General features: G+C 42.7%; 1 protein-coding gene across 1 annotated transcript in view; it reads right to left on the reverse strand.

Moving 5' to 3' along the window:
* Positions 1–761: 761 nt before the first annotated feature.
* The window catches only part of DLEC1 (deleted in lung and esophageal cancer 1), a gene marked incomplete at its 5' end in the record, with an annotated part of 19,734 nt that continues 915 nt past the window's right edge, over positions 762–19,580 (reverse strand). Inside the window, 17 exons of the mRNA XM_010017883.1 lie at positions 762–879; positions 3,405–3,525; positions 4,122–4,275; positions 5,316–5,477; positions 6,352–6,552; positions 7,090–7,174; positions 7,266–7,360; positions 8,622–8,744; positions 10,562–10,696; positions 11,718–11,935; positions 12,786–12,856; positions 13,293–13,396; positions 13,924–14,075; positions 15,284–15,351; positions 15,605–15,790; positions 16,784–16,914; positions 18,480–18,590. Of these exons, the coding sequence (XP_010016185.1) occupies positions 762–879; positions 3,405–3,525; positions 4,122–4,275; positions 5,316–5,477; positions 6,352–6,552; positions 7,090–7,174; positions 7,266–7,360; positions 8,622–8,744; positions 10,562–10,696; positions 11,718–11,935; positions 12,786–12,856; positions 13,293–13,396; positions 13,924–14,075; positions 15,284–15,351; positions 15,605–15,790; positions 16,784–16,914; positions 18,480–18,590 (2,235 nt within the window). The remainder of the gene's footprint in view (positions 880–3,404; positions 3,526–4,121; positions 4,276–5,315; positions 5,478–6,351; positions 6,553–7,089; positions 7,175–7,265; positions 7,361–8,621; positions 8,745–10,561; positions 10,697–11,717; positions 11,936–12,785; positions 12,857–13,292; positions 13,397–13,923; positions 14,076–15,283; positions 15,352–15,604; positions 15,791–16,783; positions 16,915–18,479; positions 18,591–19,580) is intronic.

The following is a 19,580-nucleotide window of genomic DNA, read 5'->3' on the forward strand; positions in this document are numbered from 1 at the left end:
CATACATCTTCTATTCTCCTCGGGGTGGGGAGGGTGGCCCCCTATTCCCCACACACACTGCCATTAACAAAAACCTTTTATATGATGGGAGTGGAAAACTTAACAGGCCCAGAAGTGGGAATTTCAGTGACCTTTAGCTAGAGCAATACTAAAAACATTTAGAGAAGTGTGAGTAAATAGGAACCATGTGGGGGGAATGCATTCAAAGGCAGAAGGGTTCCTCCCTCTGTAGCTGAAGGGGATGTCTCAATGCCCAAGCATGATGAAACACACAGGTTGGTCGTTTTCCAGGAAGTCCAGGGAAAGTTGGCTCTTCCCCTTTTCATGTGAGGGAAACAACCTGGGGAGTGCTGGCCTATTCACTTGTTCTTGCTTTTATGATATCTCAATATTTTTTTAATGTCAAACAAATAAGGCAAAACAAAAGCTACTTTATAATGTACAAACAGTCTTTAATTGTAATTGGAGGCATGCGAAGGGATTTGGCCTAACTCCTACCATGGCTGCTTTGCTGTTTCAAACCGATTACTTTGCAGAGTCTGTGGGTAGTGGTTAAACTCATCACAATGGTAGAAGCAATAGAATGAAATTATGACTCTTCTCTTTAAAGTACCGTGAACTTTTTTCCCCTCATAATTTGATATTACATTCTGCTAAAATTCCAGTCCATATTAAACCAACTGACAATACAGGCTCTGTGGATGGCACATCTGCATCCAACCTGTTACCTTGACATTTGTCCCACGGAGTCTTGCTTAAATTTAACACAGGTCTTCATACCTTCCATCGTAGGTTCCTCGCCCCTTGATCTGTAGCTTGCAGGGCTTCTCCCCCAGTATTCCGGTAACAGTCATGACTGCTTTGTATTGAATGTCGCTTCTGAAATGCAGAGCAAAAGGACAGTTCAGTTACAGGGAGATGCAGTTCTGTGGAGGAAAAGGGGAAGAACAGTGCTCTAAGCCATAAACTGCTTCTGGTCACAAGCACCGGTCTCTCATGCTGGTGTTGAGTCTGGGGGTGGCAGGATCAGTTCAGAGTGTCGTGGCCCACAGCTACATAGAGCATGTTTGAGAGGATGGTCCAGTCTGTACCTGAAGTAAAGATGTTGGGTTATTAACTTCATGTTGTAAAGAAAAACTTGAGTATCTTCCTACTTAAAAAATTCTATTTTAATTAAATAAACAAACCAAAGCTCTGCTGGGGGCTTGTGTTTGGGAACAAACGCCTGCACTGCCTTGATGTGAAAACTCATCCTGTGACAGCATTCAAAACAGAAGTTTCCATCAACTCTCTTAAGCAGCTTACAGCAAGCGCAGTTTTGTGCTAAGTGGAAGTCTTACAGCACAACTGACCTAAGGCTGCTGCTGCGCAGCGCTCCAGAGCCTGCTCATCTGAGGGATTTCTCTGTGTCAGAGATGGCTGTTGTCAAGGTCTGAGGCAAGAGCCTGTTCTGCCACACAACTTTTATTTTCTCCTCCTCACAAAAGATGCCCCTGCAGGACCCATTTAGGGAGGCGAGTTATTAAAATTACCTTACACCTTGCATATAATTATTTGCTGTTGCCACGCGGTCCTGAGTGCTGGGGGATGCGTAGTCTGGAGCTGGACAGGCGAGCTGGCTACTGTACAGCAGCATCTTTGCTTCTAGGCACTTCCAAGCCTGCTGATTGTCAGACAAAAAGAAGAGCTTCCAGCACATTCAGCAGCACTACATAAAATTTTGACACTCAGAGCCTGGGGAGGTCTTTGGTCCATGAAGCTGCAGGGTCAGGGCAGCTTAGAGCAGCTGCTCAAGGCTTCATCCCAGTGAGATTCCAGTAGCTCCAGTGAAGATCTCGCAGCATGTGCCAGGGAGATCGAAGTTACAACAGTAGCTCATGTCACCTACAGTTTGCTTCTTTAGCCTTCCCTGGCAGCAGTGTTCAAAGTTCCCTTAAATCACTGGGACAGACTTTGTCTTTCTTAAACTTTATGTCACCATGTGGTAACTTCCAAGAATAAAAGCCAAATGTTCTTACAGTAGTTGCATCTCTTTAATTAAAAAGAGATTAAAGACTTCGGGTCATCGTGGAATCACAGAATGGTTTGGGTTGAAGGGACCTTAAAGCTCATCCAGTTCCAACCCCCCTGCCATGGGCAGGGACACCTTCCACTAGACCAGGTTGCTCCAAGCCCTGTCCAACCTGGCCTTGAACACTGCCAGGGATGGGGCAGCCACAGCTTCTCTGGGCAACCTGTGCCAGGTCCTCACCACCCTCCCAGGGAAGAACTTTTTTCCCCATCAGGAAAAAAAATTCAGCTTCTCATCACCCCACACTCCCAAGTCCTCCTCAGGCTGCTGTCAGCCCAGGCTCTGCCCAGCCTGTATTTGTGCTTGGTTTGCCCCGGCTCACAGAGAGGACCTTGCACTTGGCCTTGTAGAACTTCATGAGGTTTGCACTGTCCCACGTCTCCAGCCGGTCCAGGTCCCTCTGGATGACATCCCTTCCCTCCAGCGTGTCACCGCACCACGCAGCTCAGTGTTGTCAGCCTACCTCTGCCATGCACAACTAGTTCCTAACCTTGACAAAGATTATGATGTTTACAGGACAAAGTCATTTTCATCTGCTCTATTCTTTACCTTCATTTGCCTGCAGCTCGCGTTATCTTTACTGTGTAGAAAACCTTTGGACTAGACAAAAACACATCGTTGCTTTTCTTTCTCAAACATCTGACTGTAACACTAACCATTGCACCTGGCTATGCAAGGGCAAAACAAATGGTATCACTGCATTAGAACAACATTTTGCTCTGTTTGCTTCATCAGGAGCTACTCTGAACACACGCAGGGAGGAAGTACAGGAATTCAAATAGTTTCTTTTAGAGAGGAGCCACATAAACTATGAGAAAGATCCCTGAGACTGGCTGCAAAAGACACTATGCTTTCCTGCAGGTTAAAGACGTGCTTTAGTGGAATTCTGAACTACTCTGGACACATTTCACCTTCTGTCCTAATAAAGTGCTGCATGTATAAAGGACTCAATTGTTGTGTCAGCCTCTGCATTGACTTACAGCCCTGAGCTCTGCCTGCTGTTGAAGATGTTGCCCTAAAGAAAGAGATTTAATCCAGTGGTATGTGCCATGCCAACTTTTGGAACAGCATGATTTCAAGTAGATTAATCCAAAGCTGAAAATCTGGGTGCTAAATCCAAAAGAAATCCCATATATAGGAGCAGTGTAGAGAACATGGTTGTGTGGAAGAATTACCAGCTGGGAGGCCAGCATTGGCATGTGTTAGAATCAAAATGAGCAGCCTGGTAACACAAGAACAGAGCAGACCTGCTCTTTGCTTTCAGCGACCACACACACCATAAACTGGGGCTCGACAGGGAAGAGCAGCAAGATCTCAGTCCTGTTAACTGTACCTTGCAGTAAAGCTGATCTGCAGAATTGCTTTGGTAGGTGGGTCCCCTTCACGTGCCTCCAAAATACCATTAGCAGGGGAGACAGAAAACACCTCTGCGTTGTTTTGCTTTTTCTGTTCATCTGCAGCGAGAGGGGCAAATAATCAAACAAAGCAATACAAGAGAGTTTGTATAAGTCTGTACAGCATATCGTGCTCAAACCAACGTGCCTCTGCACTAGCCAACGAATAAATCATGTCCTGCACTGTCAGAGGCTTTCTATGCCTGTGGCCAGTGTCTGTTTTCATCCCCTAATCAAGGGGATCAGTGGCCTTCATGTCAAAATCATAAAGCCCTGATCCTCTTTCCTTTGAAGCCCGTCTGTTTTAACATCATTAGGCAGAAGCTCAAACCAAACACATGAGGATATGCTGCTTCTTGTTGCCTCTTAGGATTGTATTGTGAATGAGCAAAGCACGCCTGTTACTTGTAGGGGTTGTGATTCAATCTTTGGTTAAATCTGGAGTAACTGCTGAAAGCAATAGAGATACACTGACATCAAAAAAAGAAAAAGCCCTCGTAAGTGAGAACATGACAACAGAAGCAGATCTGATACGTTTGCAGCCAACATCATCATACACTGGCTATCTATTGGGTGAATGAAGGTAGTCTTACTAAATAAAACCACTGAATAGTAAAACTATATAACAAGGAAATCCAATTGCAAACACAGAATACCCAGCAAAGCAGTCCAGTAACTTCTACAGCCACTCCTGTTACACAGGAAGACATGTTCAATCTTGGTCTGTCCAACAAAGCACCTCTTGAAATGAACTGTGTGGCAGGAGAGCTTCAGAACTGGAACAGTGAGGTATGCAGTCACTGGGACCAGCTGCAAAACAGAGGAAAGGGAAAGGAGGAACAAACCACCTGATTTCTGTAGAGCTTTAACAGAATCTGCTGCAGGTGGATCATTCTTAACCTCAAGCACTGAATCAAGAGTAGTTGCTCTGTATTCTTTCATTATAGAGTTGATTCCCCATTCTACAGCTTTGAGTGAAATAAGTTGTTGTTTTAATTTTTTGAGACAGGTTTTCAAACCAGACACTGTGATCTTAATGAAATAACATGGAATGAACATCCTCACTTGTTATTTGGGTTTTCTTTAGAGATGCAGACATTACAGCATCTCAACGTCCCTTAGGACTGCAGATGACCCACTGTGAATCATTCAATTTGTGCAGATTGCCCAAGGTTACTATTGACTGTATCTTAGATATGATGCTCGGACCTTACACAGATCACTCCTCAGAAGCACCTGGTACGAAACAAAACACAAACAGAAAACCCCCACCAATGCCTGCAGTGTGCTGGAACTGCTGAACACTTTGTGGGGTTTATAGCTTTCCATTTGGAAGAGCTTGGTCTTTAGATTGTGTGTGGGATGTGACCACACCACATGAGTTAGACAGACCCAGGAGACTCTCAAGAAGCACTCGGGTACTGCAGGAGGCAATGCTTGGTGACTCAGTTGCTGGCATGGTCGCTGAGACAGTCCTGACCCCATGTCTCGGAAGGACACTGGGAGTCAGACTGTGACTGGGCATGTTGCCCTTGGATCGAGTTGGATCACCATCACTGTCATGCTGTGCAAAGAGCTGGGGCACCAAGGTGCAGACCCAAAACTGGTCTGTCCATCAGACGTCTCCATTGAGGCTGTCACATGCAGCCTCAATGGAGAGAATCACCTGCAGCCTCAATGGAGAGCTATTTGCAAATCCCTGGCCGTTCACTTGAACTGGATGACACACTTTAGAGATGACTGTATTTCAAAGCTGAGTAAACCCTAAGGCACATTCAATCCAAGTCAGAGATGCTGATAAAACACGGCCCCTTCTCTCTCAGGGCCCAGAGAACTGGTTTAGATCTTACCTGGGTAGTGCGGTTACTATATTCAATGACAAGATTTTGATTAAACTTCAGCTTTCTCTCTCCATTCTCAAATTGGAGCACTTGGAATCCAGGAAGCAGCTGGGTATCTGGCAAATGTTGATACATAAGTAACTCCAGAGTTGTGTGGAATGACACTTTCACCTGTGGGAAGAGGAATTCAGATGACCGTCACGTAAGACTACACTGTCTGCAGGAAATCCAAAGTAAACATTGCTCAAAGATCCAGATGCACATTTTCCCACTGGAACCTAAAGGTGTCATGCCAGCAACCAAATTCCCACTGGAACAAAGCATTATAATTCAAGAAAAACCACAGCTATTTCCTATGAGTCCAGTACACAGATATGGAGTGTAAAGGTGAACAACTGATCTCCAAATCACAGCAGAGAAACAGTCTCTAGGAAGACAAATTCCTGTTCTACATTCCTGAGGTTACAAATACTGTATTCCCAAAGCTATCTTAAACATGCAAGTCTTCTTTCTTCCCACATGTGTGCCTGCATGTCAAAATGAACACTGGAAAATGAGGAGCACACTTCAGAAATACAGCTGTTAGTGATTCCTTGCGCCCCAGCTGATTCTTGTCTTTGGGACTTTGTTTCCTTTAATGTCATTGTCTAGACACCAAACAAACCAACTTTTTCTGTTTGCATTGCCTGCATCTAATTTAGGGAAATAAGGGACTGCAGCCTTGGGAATCTTCTAATTTGTCCAGCATATATATGGCTATTGATTTAGGTGAGCTCCAAAAACCACAGGGTTTCCTGCAGGAGGCTGCAACAGGTCAGAGTTGATGAGAAAAGCTCACCAGGGCCACAGCAGAAAAACATTTTGTACCCACAATATAGAGGTCAAACTTGCAGCAATGAGCTTTTGTTGATATACCACTATTTGCCCTGAAACTGGGAGATTTCTAGCCTGTTTGTGTTTTTCTTGCGGTTCACATGGGCCACACTAACACACCAGTTACACTAAACTATCTATTCTGGCACAAGATTATTATTTTTGAGCCTACCAGCATGTTCTGCTGTGGATAAAGTACAAGTTGCGGTTGCTGTCCCTCTTCCTCCCTCTTGCTGTGGGATGTTTTGGTGCTCTTTTGGGGATCTGTGCTGGAGAGGCTGAAGGGCGTAGACAGAAGAAGCCTGAAGTACAGAGGAACCTTAGTGCAATTGATGAGTTTCAAACTCTGAGTCATCTCTGAATCGGTCAAAACCTGGTGCAGAAATGATTCAAAACTGGTTAGTTTTAACTCCCTGGAGAGGGTTGTGCTGGTCTGTCTGGTCATTCTGCACCAGAAAAAAATGAAGGGCTTTACCCCAAAGCAAACTGGTATTTTCTGCTCGTGTTTTCCAAAATGTCTTGAGTAAAACCCCCAATATATAAATAATGTAATAAGGTTAAAAAGTCTTTCAATGTCAAAGGTCACAGGAATGGACCAGGCTGCTCTGAGTGACTCATTCTATCAGACCTTTTATCCTGAAATTAAGTACTTATTTTTCTGCTTATAAGCTCCTCTTCAAAGAAAGAGAAAGGAACACAAAATAGGCACTGGCTAAGCTCAGCTTTGCTTATTCCTGGCTGAAAAGTACTTGAGGTCCTTTTGTTTTACTTATCTTCCTATGTGCAATATAGACAATTGCAACATGAGGCTGCTGGAGATAAAGATGCATTTTAAAAACCAGGTGCATGCAGCTCTGAATTCTTGCAATAGTACAATCCAGCTGAACACACCTGTGCGTGAAATACTTACTCCTAACACAGGACAATCTGGCACGAGATCGCTTGCCACTGCATAGAACACCATTCCTCTGTCAAGATCCATGTCTACTTTCAACCTGAGCATAAAGAATCAGAGCTGGTCAGAGCCCTTTCCTCCAGGCTGATCCATTCTGTGGCTGTACCAGCCGGGGGTGTGAGGGTACTTACAGAGCATGCCTTACAAAAGCTTGCAAGTCTACTCGTAGCTGTGGTGCTTCATAGCGGTGTCTGCGATGCACTTTGTTAGGCACTGCCTTTGCAAGCTGAAACTAGAAATGATGTATAAATGATAGCACTAAAACCCCAAGCCCTGCTTTTACCCCAGGAGACTGTTAGCCAAAATAGGATTCTGCGTGTCAACGTATTGCCTGTTTGTAAAGCATGATGGTAACACACAAGGAAAGGCAAAAGCTAAGCAGTAGATGAACTCTGAATTGTGGTTAATACCACAGATATTAACTATTAAAGGTATTAATACAGCAGATATTTCTTCCTCCAGGAATCAAAACCATCAGGGATGTTTTTATTAAATATTCTATTATCATTGATTCGTTATACCTTGCACCTTTGCAATGATTCATGTCAGAGAATTGCAGAACAATTCATGTAACATTATTCAAGCCTCCCATTAGCCTTTGAGCTGCAGTTATGAAAGAGGAAGTTTCCCAGAGGAGAGAGATGCTGTCCAAATTCACACAGGAAGGTGGATGCAGAGCCAGGAACAGAACTCAGCAGTCCTGAGTCTCAGTCCCATTGTTAACTACTGTTATCAATAAAGCCTGATGTTGTGATAGTGTTTCAAATCCTGGGCTTTTGTCTGGGTTCTACTGCACCAGACAATGTAAGAAGATGAGGACATTCCCACCCCAGCATGCTTCCAAAGCAAATGTAACAAATGAACAACTCCAGTTAAGGAAGGATGTAAGAGGGTAGCAGGAACAGGACTGTTTATACAGACTGGCCAGGTACACAGCAGCTGGTACATAAATTACAGGAAGGGAAACAATTATTTTCTAGTCATCTTTTCTAGTCATCTGGACCTCTTGGAGCGAGTCCAGAGAAGGCCACGAAGATGCTCTGTGGGCTGGAGCACGTCTGCTATGGAGACAGGCTGAGAGAGCTGGGCTTGTTCTCCCTGGAGAAGGCTCTGGGGAGACCTTAGAGCAGCTTCCAGTGCCTAAAGGGGCTGACAAGATACCTGGAGAGGGTCTTACAGCAAGGGTATGTAGTAACAGGAGAAGAGGGAATGGCTAAAACTGACAGAGGGGAGATGTAGATCAGATATTAGGAAGAAGTCCTTCCCTGTGAGGGTGCTGAGGCCCTGGCACAGGCTGCCCAGAGAAGTTGTAGCTGCCCCATCCCTGGCAGTGTTCAAGGCCAGGTTGGACAGGACTTGGAGCAACCCGCTCTAGTGGAAGGTGTCCCTGCCCGTGGCAGGGGGTTGGAACTGGATGAGCTTTATGCTCCCTTCCAAACCATTCTGTGATTCTGTGATCCTTAGCCTGGCTGTGATAGCGAGTTTACCTTGTCGTCTAAGCTCATGAAACCCAGCACAAACCCTTCACATTCCACTTCAGTCACTGTCTGTGCGAGGACGTGTGGGGTGAAGGAGATGCAAACGGAGATGCTGCCACCTCCTGGAACCACCTGCAGTAGAGAGACAACTGTTCAGTAGCGCAGGGAGCTGCCTGGGGTTGCGCAAGCATCCTTCTCAGCACTCAGCAGCTACATTTGAGTTGTGCAAGCAGCAGGAAGTCTCCTGGGCAGTGACTCTGCTCAGGCTGGCATTAAAATGACAAGTGACAACAAAACCGACAATTATTTCAGCTGTAAACATCAGTGTAGCCACTCTTTATCATCAACAGAGTTTAAGCGTAGTCACAGACCAACTCTCTAAGTACACAAGCACATGTAAGTGTGCTTGTTTTTAAAAATACCCAGCTCTGCCCACTCTTACTCCATGGCTAACTCAGATGGTTGTCCCATGACTGACAATGCTCACAGGTAGAAGAAGCATTTTTATTTAAGAATTACAAGTATGAATTAAGGGTATTTTACAGTTCAGTTTAATTTTTGCTGGTTTTTTATTTCACGTGAAAGCAGGGAATGTAATCAAATGCGCTAGTCAGCTAACGTGGATTTTCTGGGATTTACTGGTTCAATAGAATCTGCTTTCTTTAGGTGCATTATGCATGTCATGGTTAAATCCTACTATTGCTACAGAAAAACTTTCGTCATCTCCCTACAGAAACACTTCGTGTCTAGCCAAGTTTGTAAGCTCAGGGGCCATGTGGTGTGTACCGCTTTCAAGCTCCTCCCGTGCAGACACAAACTCCCCCCTTTCATGTGACCACTGGGCGAGATGTTTGCTGTTGTTGGACCTACACTCAGTAGAAGCAAAACTAGCTCAGCTCTCCTTCCACTGTGTTCCCCTGCTCAGGGCATTGTAAGAGAGCTCTGCCTAAGATCGAGCAGGGCCAGAGCAGAGTCAGTGAGCTCTGTCATGTCATACAACACTGCAGGGTCTGTGCATTGCAGTCAGAGAGAGCTTAGCTATTCAGACATGGACTTAAGCCAGCTCTGGCCAGCCATGCTGCACAACACCTGGGCTAATAGACCTTCCTGCAGCAATAGTAGAAACTCTCTCTGCAGAGAATGACCTGAATGACTCCACAGGCTGATGCTCCATTCCACAGGGGTAAACCCCACTGCTGGCTGCCCTGACAGAGGCTGCCTCCACAACGAAGCACACATTGGAATGATCTCAACACAAATAATCCCAGAGTTGGCCGTGGGCTTCATTTATTTGAGATGCCATCCCTGTAATTATTTCTTTTATGTAATCTTTAGCTCATTCTAACTTCTAACTGAAGCTCTTTGGCAAAAAGCTTGCTAATAATTAGGAATCAAAATTGACACACTGATGTTTTGGGCAACCCTGTCCCTCAGTGAGATCTTTCCAGTGCTGTCTTTACTTTATCTTATTCCTAAGGAATTGTGACACTGGACCCTATTTGCACAGTTACTTTTGAAGCACTTTGGGTTACAACAGTTTATCCGAAAGAGTTGTCTACAGAGCAACAGCCTGCTTGCTAGCTCTGCTACATCTACTTAGCAAATCTACCCTGGTTAAATGACATCCTTCCAAAGCTTCATGCTGGATGCCACCCACCTAATGCCACACATTTCACTAAGGCAACCCAAGTAAGAAGACCAGAGATGCTACTCTAGAGAGCCTAGTACAACTGAACACTTAATTCCAGTCATCAGTTAACTGTTCAAATGTAGGTAGGACAATTCCTTTTCTCTGTTGACTTTGAAAACTTCCCATGGTCATCTTCAAGATCCCAAAGCCTCCTAGCTTACTGTTTAGTAGCCTCTATCTCAAACCAAAGCTACCTCCTCCTCCTCTGTCCTGCAGGAAATATGCTAAATTTAAGCACAAAGAAAATGTAAAATCTTACTATCTGTCTTGGAGCAATGGAGTAGGGGCTGTCTGCAGGAACCCCTTCATGAGGTCGTATAAGCATAGAGACAAGTTTGTGTACTGTAGGTCCTTGCGTGATGATTTCCTCCTCTTTGCTGTCAGATCCTGAAGACTGCAGGGACACAAGGGTGGGGAATGGTTAAAACTGTTATGCTGCGAAGTAGGAATGCAAGTGAAGCGAACAGGGAACTGCTGCACTAGTCAGTCAGTAAGCACGGCCAGCTCCAGCTTCTTTCTTTCTGGCGCAAAAGCTGGACATGTGGATGTGTCTTGTACATTAATTTTTTCATGTATAGGTTTGCTGTCCTGAAACAGCTCCTGAACTCCTTGGAAAATGTGCATGCTTGGGTCCTGTTCTACCCAGAGAAGCACTCAGCTGTGTCATCTCTGGCCTGTTATACAAACCAGCACTCCAGAACAATCATGTTCCCTTGTTTCACAAGAAAGCTTAGAGATGTATTCAAAACAACTGTGTCTTCTAAGCTGAAGCAGAGAAAATGAGAACTTAATATCTTTTTTGTAAAGCTTTTTCCAGAGAAATATACATACCCTGCATGATATATTCTTGTCACTCCCAGCCCTTCAAGACAGTAAATTGCCGTATTATAATCAAACTTCACATGTAACGCTCTCTTAGAACATGGTAGCATCTAACAGAACCAATCTTACTTTGGCACTAGGGTAAATACCTCCATATCATTAGCTGTAATTTGAACTTTGCAGGTTAGATTCTGCTCCCTGATTATTGCACATACTGACACTAGAAAGCACCAATGGAAGAAAAGTAGACCCAAATTAAGGAGTTTCAGTCATCGTAACAATTTCATGTAAACATGGCATTAGCTTTTCCAAAGACAGTATTTTAAAAAGTATCTCAGCAGCTTTTTTAACAGTTTTAAGAAAAGTAGAAGCTGAAGAGTTATTTGCTTACAGCTCATTCTGGAAAACGATTGCTGATACCAATGGCCATCTGCTCATGTATTGCTTTTTTGACTGTGAGAGGAGCTGACATTTCTTTTAACAATCCAGCTCTTAGTTACAAGTTATATGTCATGTTATTGTTTTCAACCTTTCATGCCAAGAAACCCATCATGTATCTCAGCAGCAGTATGAAAAACAGACCAACAGCTGACCTCATCGGTGGTTTGCAAAGCTGGATAAATGCTTCTGCAGGGAATGGCAGATTGATTCAACTTTAACATGATCTCTGACTCTGAGGTGCTACCAACTGGTCCAGTCTCATTTTCATCTGTGTCCTTAAGAGAAAAAGGGTCTTCAAAGAACATCAACAGGTCCACCAGTTTGTTATCATCTCGTTCTTGGCTGTAAACTTCCCAGTCCAGGCGGATGTCTGAATTGAAGAGGAGAAAGGACAATTACTTCTGGTCACTGAGAAGACTTGTATCTCTGCTGGTACCAGAGAACCAGCATATCAAGGAATGAATTTATGTCTAGCAACCGGATTTGTATTGAAGCATATCTTAAGCTTTCAATTTTTGCTGTAAACTGAAAGGATTTAAGACCACGTGGACTGTGCTCTTATTATGGCTTGGCCACCTTCTAGGTCTTAACCTATACTGTTAGTAACATTAAAATAAATCACGAGCATTTTGTTTGTTAAGCAGATGTGTTTGGTGGCATTCAGGAAAAAAAAAAGTGATTGACCTTTGCTCTGAAGCATTTAGTGTTTCACTCAAGAGATAAAGACTAAACACAGGAGAGCCAGATGATGCCACGAAGAAGGAGGTAGCACATCTGATTAACCAGAGTTAGTGTTGTGAGAGATTTACAAAAACAGGGTGGAAAATCCTGAATTCCCATCTTTTCAAGGAGTGAAACCCCACCAGGCACATCAGGATTAGATGTGCCATTTCATAATAACAACAAATTGAGTCAATTACATATATTCTTCTACACTCTTGCTGGAGCTTACCTGCTTTACAGTTACATGACACAAACTAATATTCATGGCAGTAATACCATAATGATAAATACTATTATGGATATAAAGACCTGACAACATGTATTATTGTTCTGTACTAAGTTAGAAAACAGGTTTGACATGCTTTTATATATTATTACTATTTTTTACAAACCTCATCTTGACTAGGAAACAAGTAGGCCTATTACTTAACATGTTAATGGGCCCCTCTATGGACTCCTCTCGGCATCAGTGGTTGCTGTACAAAAGTCATTCTTACCAAAGGGAGTGGGATTGTTGAGCTGGACCCTCCGAAAGACAGGAGACCCTCCAGAGACATGAGTCCCAAATCTGAGGGGGGAAACCTTGCTGTCAGTACATGGAGAAAATAAGAGTGGATGTTTGAAATCATTAAAGATCTGTTTAACAGTGGAAACATCTGGCTGCACTGGCAGCCTGTTAAGAATGGCTATCAGGCAAACCGTGGCCTATACTGTGAAGTACAATACTGCTTTATTTAATGTCTCTGTTTTCCAGTTTCTTAGTTGTCTCAGATGTTTCAAGGTAAATAAACATCTGAAATCAGGCATATGGAACACTCTGGAAGTGGCAGCAAATGGCTACATGACGGAGTTACCCATGTCAGACATTTCCAGGTGCATAAAGGTACTGTTTTGGTTTGCTGTTTTTTTGCCAACCTCATTATACCACAAAAAGATGGGAACAGGTGTTTATATTGGCTATAGTCCAACAGTATTTAATTCTCAGACAGTATTTTGTGCTGTACCTGATTATGGGTGACTTTGTTTGTGGTCCTGTCATCTGCAGGAAGATTGGGCAGCCTTTCACAGTCATTTGCATAGGAATTAATTTAGGTGGTAAGTCTCCCACCTATTAAAAGAAAATTGTTGCTGTTAGAATCAAGATACAACTTTAGTTCTCTGGGTTAAAAAAGAAAAAAAAAATTTTAAAAAATGATTGGATTTTCAAGTGTTTTTTATTGGTTTCTTTTGACAGCATCTAGTTCATATGCTAACGAAAGCTCTTCTCAGCAGGAGATTGCATTTATCAGCCTTCCTGTGGCTTTTTCATACAACACAATATATTATGTTGGTAGAGCAGAGTAGTGCACTGGCCAGCTACCAAACAGATTTTATAAATCAAAACTGTTCCAGTCATTTTAAAGGCACATGGAAACCTCCCAAGGGATCAACACGTCACCCCAGAACTAAACCATGCTCTGTACGAGGAAACAGTTGTCCCTCATTGGAGGTAGTGGTATAGCAATATATACCCTGAATTTTTACACAAGTCCCAACAAGCTGAAAAGGTATTTTTAACAGAAAGGAATCTGGGAAATGCAATTGGTGTAAAATCTGCCATAGCAACTCTTCACTTAAAACTGAAGCCCCACCTACCTTACAGACAAGATCATCGCGGTACTCTCCCCACATATTGTTGTAAGCTGTTATTTCTATGATTAGCTGCTGGAAGGCTTTCAGAGTTCCTGTGGAAGGTTGTATATGGAAAGCTACTCCCTTCCCATGAGACAGCAGTGCTGCTGCAAACTCTGAAGGAGCACAGCAAAGAAGCATTTGATGAATTTTGAGGAAATGGAACAAAGTCCTTCAAAGAATATGTAGGACCGTATTTTATAGCTGGTGTTAACCAGCCTAAACTCACTGGCTTCAAAAAAACCTGGGATCATTGATGCAACCCACATTCATAGCACTTTACCCAAGTTCCCTTCTGCAGTGGGTCATAATCTGATTTTGAGAGTTATTTCTCACAGAGGTTATTTTATAGAAGGAATTCCTTCCAGCAACCTGATCCCAGACTTTTGGGGATATGCAAAGGACTAAATGGTTACATGAAAACACCCTCAGTTTGAGAAAAATAAGCTAAAGTTTGTGGTAACTGGTTGTCATTCTAAACAACTGTCTGTTTACCTCTGTGTGCTCTGCAACACAGAGAATGAATTACAAAGAGCAAAGCCTTTCCATATTCTGAGTCACCTAGCCTTATAAATCAATAAGCTTGCATGGAATCAGTCAGAACAGCATTCTTCCAATATTAAGTACTAATTCAACAGCTGAAAATCTCTGTGTTTGTAACAGATACCAAACACTATGGCAAGGTACCAATTATGTCCAAGTTTTATTTTGGATACAGAAGACACAAGCACACATTATAGGATTTTTCTCCCATTTTCCCCCTCCCTGGGTCTCATGTGGCTCCAAATATTATTGTTTTTCAGTACAATGCATTAGAAATGATAGATGCGTTGTGCTGCAGCTTTCCACAGCAGGGAAGGTATATGAAAGGGTTTGAGAGAGAAAAGTCTGCTGTGGTGGCATTAGAAGACTCTGTAGAAGGGAAATAACCAAAAGCTACGCATGTCATCCATCCTGTGTGCTGGGAGTGATCCTGGGAGTGAACTATCACCAGAACCACTCATCTTTGTTTCAGACTGCTGTTTTCAAGGAAAAGAAGAAGAAAGAGAGGGAGAAAGGAAGAGAGTGGGAGACAGAAAGCAGGGGCTTGGGGGTGGGGAGATTAAAAAGGAGCAGGAGGAAGAGAGAATTTGACCTAATGCTTGTGTAATGTGTGCTTTCAAGCTCAAGAATGCACTGAGGAACTAAGTCATTTAACAGTGCAGGCTTAGCCAGATACTTTCAGAATCAAATAACATGCCTGACGGGCACATTTAATACTGAACACTTTAGTCAGTTGGCTCTTGCCTTCTGTCCACTAAGGGATTAACAGCTGTTATCATACCTGACCGTGCTCTTCTGGCTGCATGTATTGAGATGGGCCCGCTTCTTTTCACCAAGTAGCTTGAGGAACTTGAAAAAAAGTAAAAAAGCCACTTCTGTGAAATGAGAATCCTCTGTTCTTGCATTGCGAGCTGTCTGTTTCTGCAGGAAATCTCATTTGCAGGTTTCATTACCACAGTCAGAGTAAGAGCTTTAAAAAACCCCACCAGAGCACTGCAGAAAGTGTACCTCTTGACGGAGGCAATAGCACTCTATCCTGATTTCAGATTCAATCCAGACCTGAATTAGTATTGGAGTCACTATGCAGAAAAGCAAGACTTACGGGCAGATTCCTTGTTCTGGAGTAAGTGAGTAGCCAGTAAAATACTCAGCTTCTAGTTTGAATGGAGCACTGATTCCAGTATGATTGGTAAGTATTAGCTGACGTTTTACTGTGTCTTTGAATGCAACTTCAGATCCAAAGTCCAGAACAAGATCACACAGAGTTTGTGGCATTTGTTTTTCATCACTGTCAGAAAAAATTACATTAGTATTAAAACGTAAGTCTTATTTTCTTATGCCACAGGTAATTTCAGTAATTTTAAAGTGTGCAATATGCAGTGTGGTTGTGCTGAACAGTGTCACACAACCATGCACCTTACAATTTTTGTCATCAGCATTTTCATTTTTTCACTTCTATTCATGCAAAGATCTATTTTGAGCAAGATCTTTATGTATAACATATGCAACCCTACCAAATTAAAGCCGTTTTTACTTTTTTTAATCGATAAGCATAATCCAAAAGAGAGTAATGATGCTATATATCAGAAAAATAAACCAAAAATCAGTCACAAACCAAGGTAAAGTGAAGTATATTCATCTCTCTTTAACATCATGTCTTACAATGCAACAACAAAACTTAATGGTCCAAAATACAGGATCTTGGGTATAATTCTGTAATTCTAAATTCACATCTAAGAGATGAATTCACAAATTTTTGGCATTATAGAAAATAGTTATTACGCAAACATGTGAGAGACTTCAGAGGCCCCACTCTTTAGTTACCAGGGAGAAAGGTAATTTTTCCTGCTCTTTATACACAAAAGAATCAAGGCAACCGGTAAATTACAAGTCCCAGGAACAAAAGGGAGAACAGACACAAAACATAAACATGAGTTCCACTAAGGGCAGTTGTGCAGTTGACTTCACATCAGTTTATTATTCATGAATTAATGAATTCATAGTTGCTAGTTTAATTTGTTTCAGTTAAACAGTGGGGAGCAGTGCTCTTCTCCAGTCTTCTCTTGGGCTTATGAAGATAATGAATTTGGCTAGGGTGTAAACCCAGTACCTTTTTTTCACATAGGCACCTTCAGTGAATTGTCCCAGCACATCTTACTGTCCTTGCTGCCTACAGCAGGAGGAGGAATGACATTTACATAGATGTTTCCCCTCTCCCATTGTATTTTTGTTTTAGGACGAAGTAATTTTTGTTCTGTTCAGGGGCAAACCCTTGATTTACCTGGCAGCTCCGCTGTCAGAAGGTACCGAGTAGGTGACACACAGACCTTTCACTTCTCCAGAAATGCTCAGAAAGAGGGGTTCAAGCATATCTTCTATGCTACAGGAAAGGGCAAGGTCTTTCAGCTCACCCTGAAAGCCAAAGAGTCAAGTTTCCTTGCGAATGAAGCAAATGGCACAGAGGAAAGGCAGCTTCATTAAGAAACTTATTTAGAAAACGTGGATAAAGTTCACTGGATTGAAACCAGAACTATAACAGAAATGTGAAAAGTTTTACTGAACCATTTTAAGTGCATTTTCGGCCAGCATCAGAGTTGCTTAGAAAGCAGTACCAAGGTAAAGAAATATGTGACTGTTTGTTGGCTTTGTACCCACATCAGTCTAAAAGCCTAAAAGTGTTCCATTAGTGATTTTTGACACATTTCCCATATTGCAAGTGTTGAAGCTCTAAGCATTAATTGCTTCTCATTATGTTTAAATAGTCCTCCAAACCCAAGGGTTTATTTCTACCTGGGTCTAAAGCTGGACTTATAAGATGAATTATGTGGCCCAATCTCTGGATAATTCAACATTACTATTTTCTTTTGCCTTATCAATGCATGAATCAGTGCATCCAGCATAAAATTACAGAGTGGGATTTAACTCCACATTCAGACATCTAAATGTTAATTACCTAAATATGAACCCTTGAGTTCATCTATAAAGATGAACTCCAAACATGAGCTCTACATCTCCACTGATTAATGGTTCTTAGGCATCTAGCTCACCTTTCTGACAGGTGGCTTGGATGGCATTCAGTTCCCCAGCCACACGCAAGAATGCCCTTTCAGACGCCCGGTGTGTCCTGTTGAGCTTTCCATGAAGGCTCACATTTACTGGGATTCTATGCCACATATGCCAGACACATGGGTATCTGGTATCTACTAGGGCATCTCTGATAGTATTGAACACCTGCTTTTAAGCTAATAAATGAAAGTCATCCCTCCAGTAGCTGTAATGGGAACTAATACACCATACTATAAGAAGATCCTTTATTTAGCTGCATTAATTTAGGCCTATGGCTGAAGTCCTGAAGTTCGTAAACTCTGCAGCCTATGCCCTATTTTACAGGCTCTTAGTCCCAACAGCCCCTTTTAAGTTTTCAAATGTCAAAATGTCATGAGCCCAACTGCATTCAGAAAAGCAAATGCATTACAGATAAGAGCACACATCTCAAAAACCAAACAAACCCAAACAGGTTGGATGGAGCTTTGAGCAACCTGATCCAGTGGAAGGTGTCCCTGCCCATGGCAGGGGGTTGGAACTGGATGAGCTTTAAAGTCCCTTCCATCCCAAATCATTCTATGATAATATCTATGCCAGTCTTCTCCGTTTCATTTGGAATAATCTAAAGTGAGGATCTGCATGCTCCAGGAAAAAAGATACGCATTAGGAGTAACTGAATAGGCATTCAAGAAAGCAAGAAAACAAGAACAATTGAGAAACAAAGAGGCAGGGTAGAAAATTGCATACCATGTGGACTGCTTTAATTCTTGTCTTCAACCATGATACCTCTAAGCAAAGCAGCTTCAGAGATATTGTACAGAAGAAAAAGCATTATGTTTTGTATGTAGAAACCCTTCCTTTTGCCAGCTGGAGTCAAGATAAGAAGGCCAGTGTTGCCATTTTGATAAAATAGCATCAGTTTTCAAACCTACCAGAATGTTAGCTGACAGCTCTATGCAGAATTCTTTTTCTTCATTTGGGCCTAATGTGCCACTGGCTGGGGAGACAGTGGCAGAGCAGAAAGCTGCCTGACTTCCAATGAGCTGCCAAACAGAAAGGACAGGCATTCAGCCAACTGATTTTCTCAGATTTTCTCTTCAGATCAAAGAAGACTATCAGACTGAGGGATTCTGAGGTTTAGGACACTTTCAGGTAGTAAAGTATATAGTTTACTGAGGCTTGCTTTACAATTCATCTATGGTTAATAAAATCCTCATGTCTACATTCATTCCAAATGACTTTAGGTACCCAAATGAGGCATCTGGGCTGGGAACAGAGCCTCTGCTCTTCCTCTCAGTCATGAGCCCTCCCAGGGTGAAGTCAGCATGTCTGGCATTGGAGCAGGATCCTAGAGGTGCCCCAGCTCTCTCAATTGACTTAAGAGGTGGCCTACAAAGACAGTCCTGGTGACTAAGTGACTTAACTGCACATGGTATGAATCCAGGGGTTACTTGGTTGCTCACACATAAACATCAGAGACCACATAAAATGCTGTGGATATTCCTTCTAGGAAGGCTGCACCTGTTCCACAAGGTTTTTCTGTAGGCCCTATATCATCCGCATGCTGTTAGGACCCCTTAAGTACCTGAGGCCATCCTGGGTGGTGTTGAATGCTTTTATATAAGCAACTGAGCTGAACCCTGATTGTCAGAGTAGATCTGAATGACCAAGGCAGCAACAGTAATATTCAGCTTACAAAGTCCATTAAGTGTATGTGTAGTGGGTGTCAACATTACCGTTGTAGCCAACAGACATCCAGTTAGTATGTGCTGGAGAGCATTATGCAGACCAAAGTAGGTGTCCATTTTACCAAATACTTCTCTGAACTCCATTGACTGTATAGATGGGATAGGATACAGCTGCCTAAACACAGGCACAGAGGTTAGCCAAGCTATACACATGCATGGCTGGCTGATGTGACAGGACTCACAAGAAACCACATTTCTTGAGTGAGACCGACCTGGAGGTCAGGAATAATTGTCTCCAGCACCCAAAATGGCACTAGACATACTTGTTCTCATGACCAACTTCCT

Source organism: Nestor notabilis, unplaced genomic scaffold, assembly GCF_000696875.1.
Source record: "Nestor notabilis isolate BGI_N333 unplaced genomic scaffold, ASM69687v1 scaffold24937, whole genome shotgun sequence".
NCBI lineage: Eukaryota > Metazoa > Chordata > Aves > Psittaciformes > Psittacidae > Nestor > Nestor notabilis.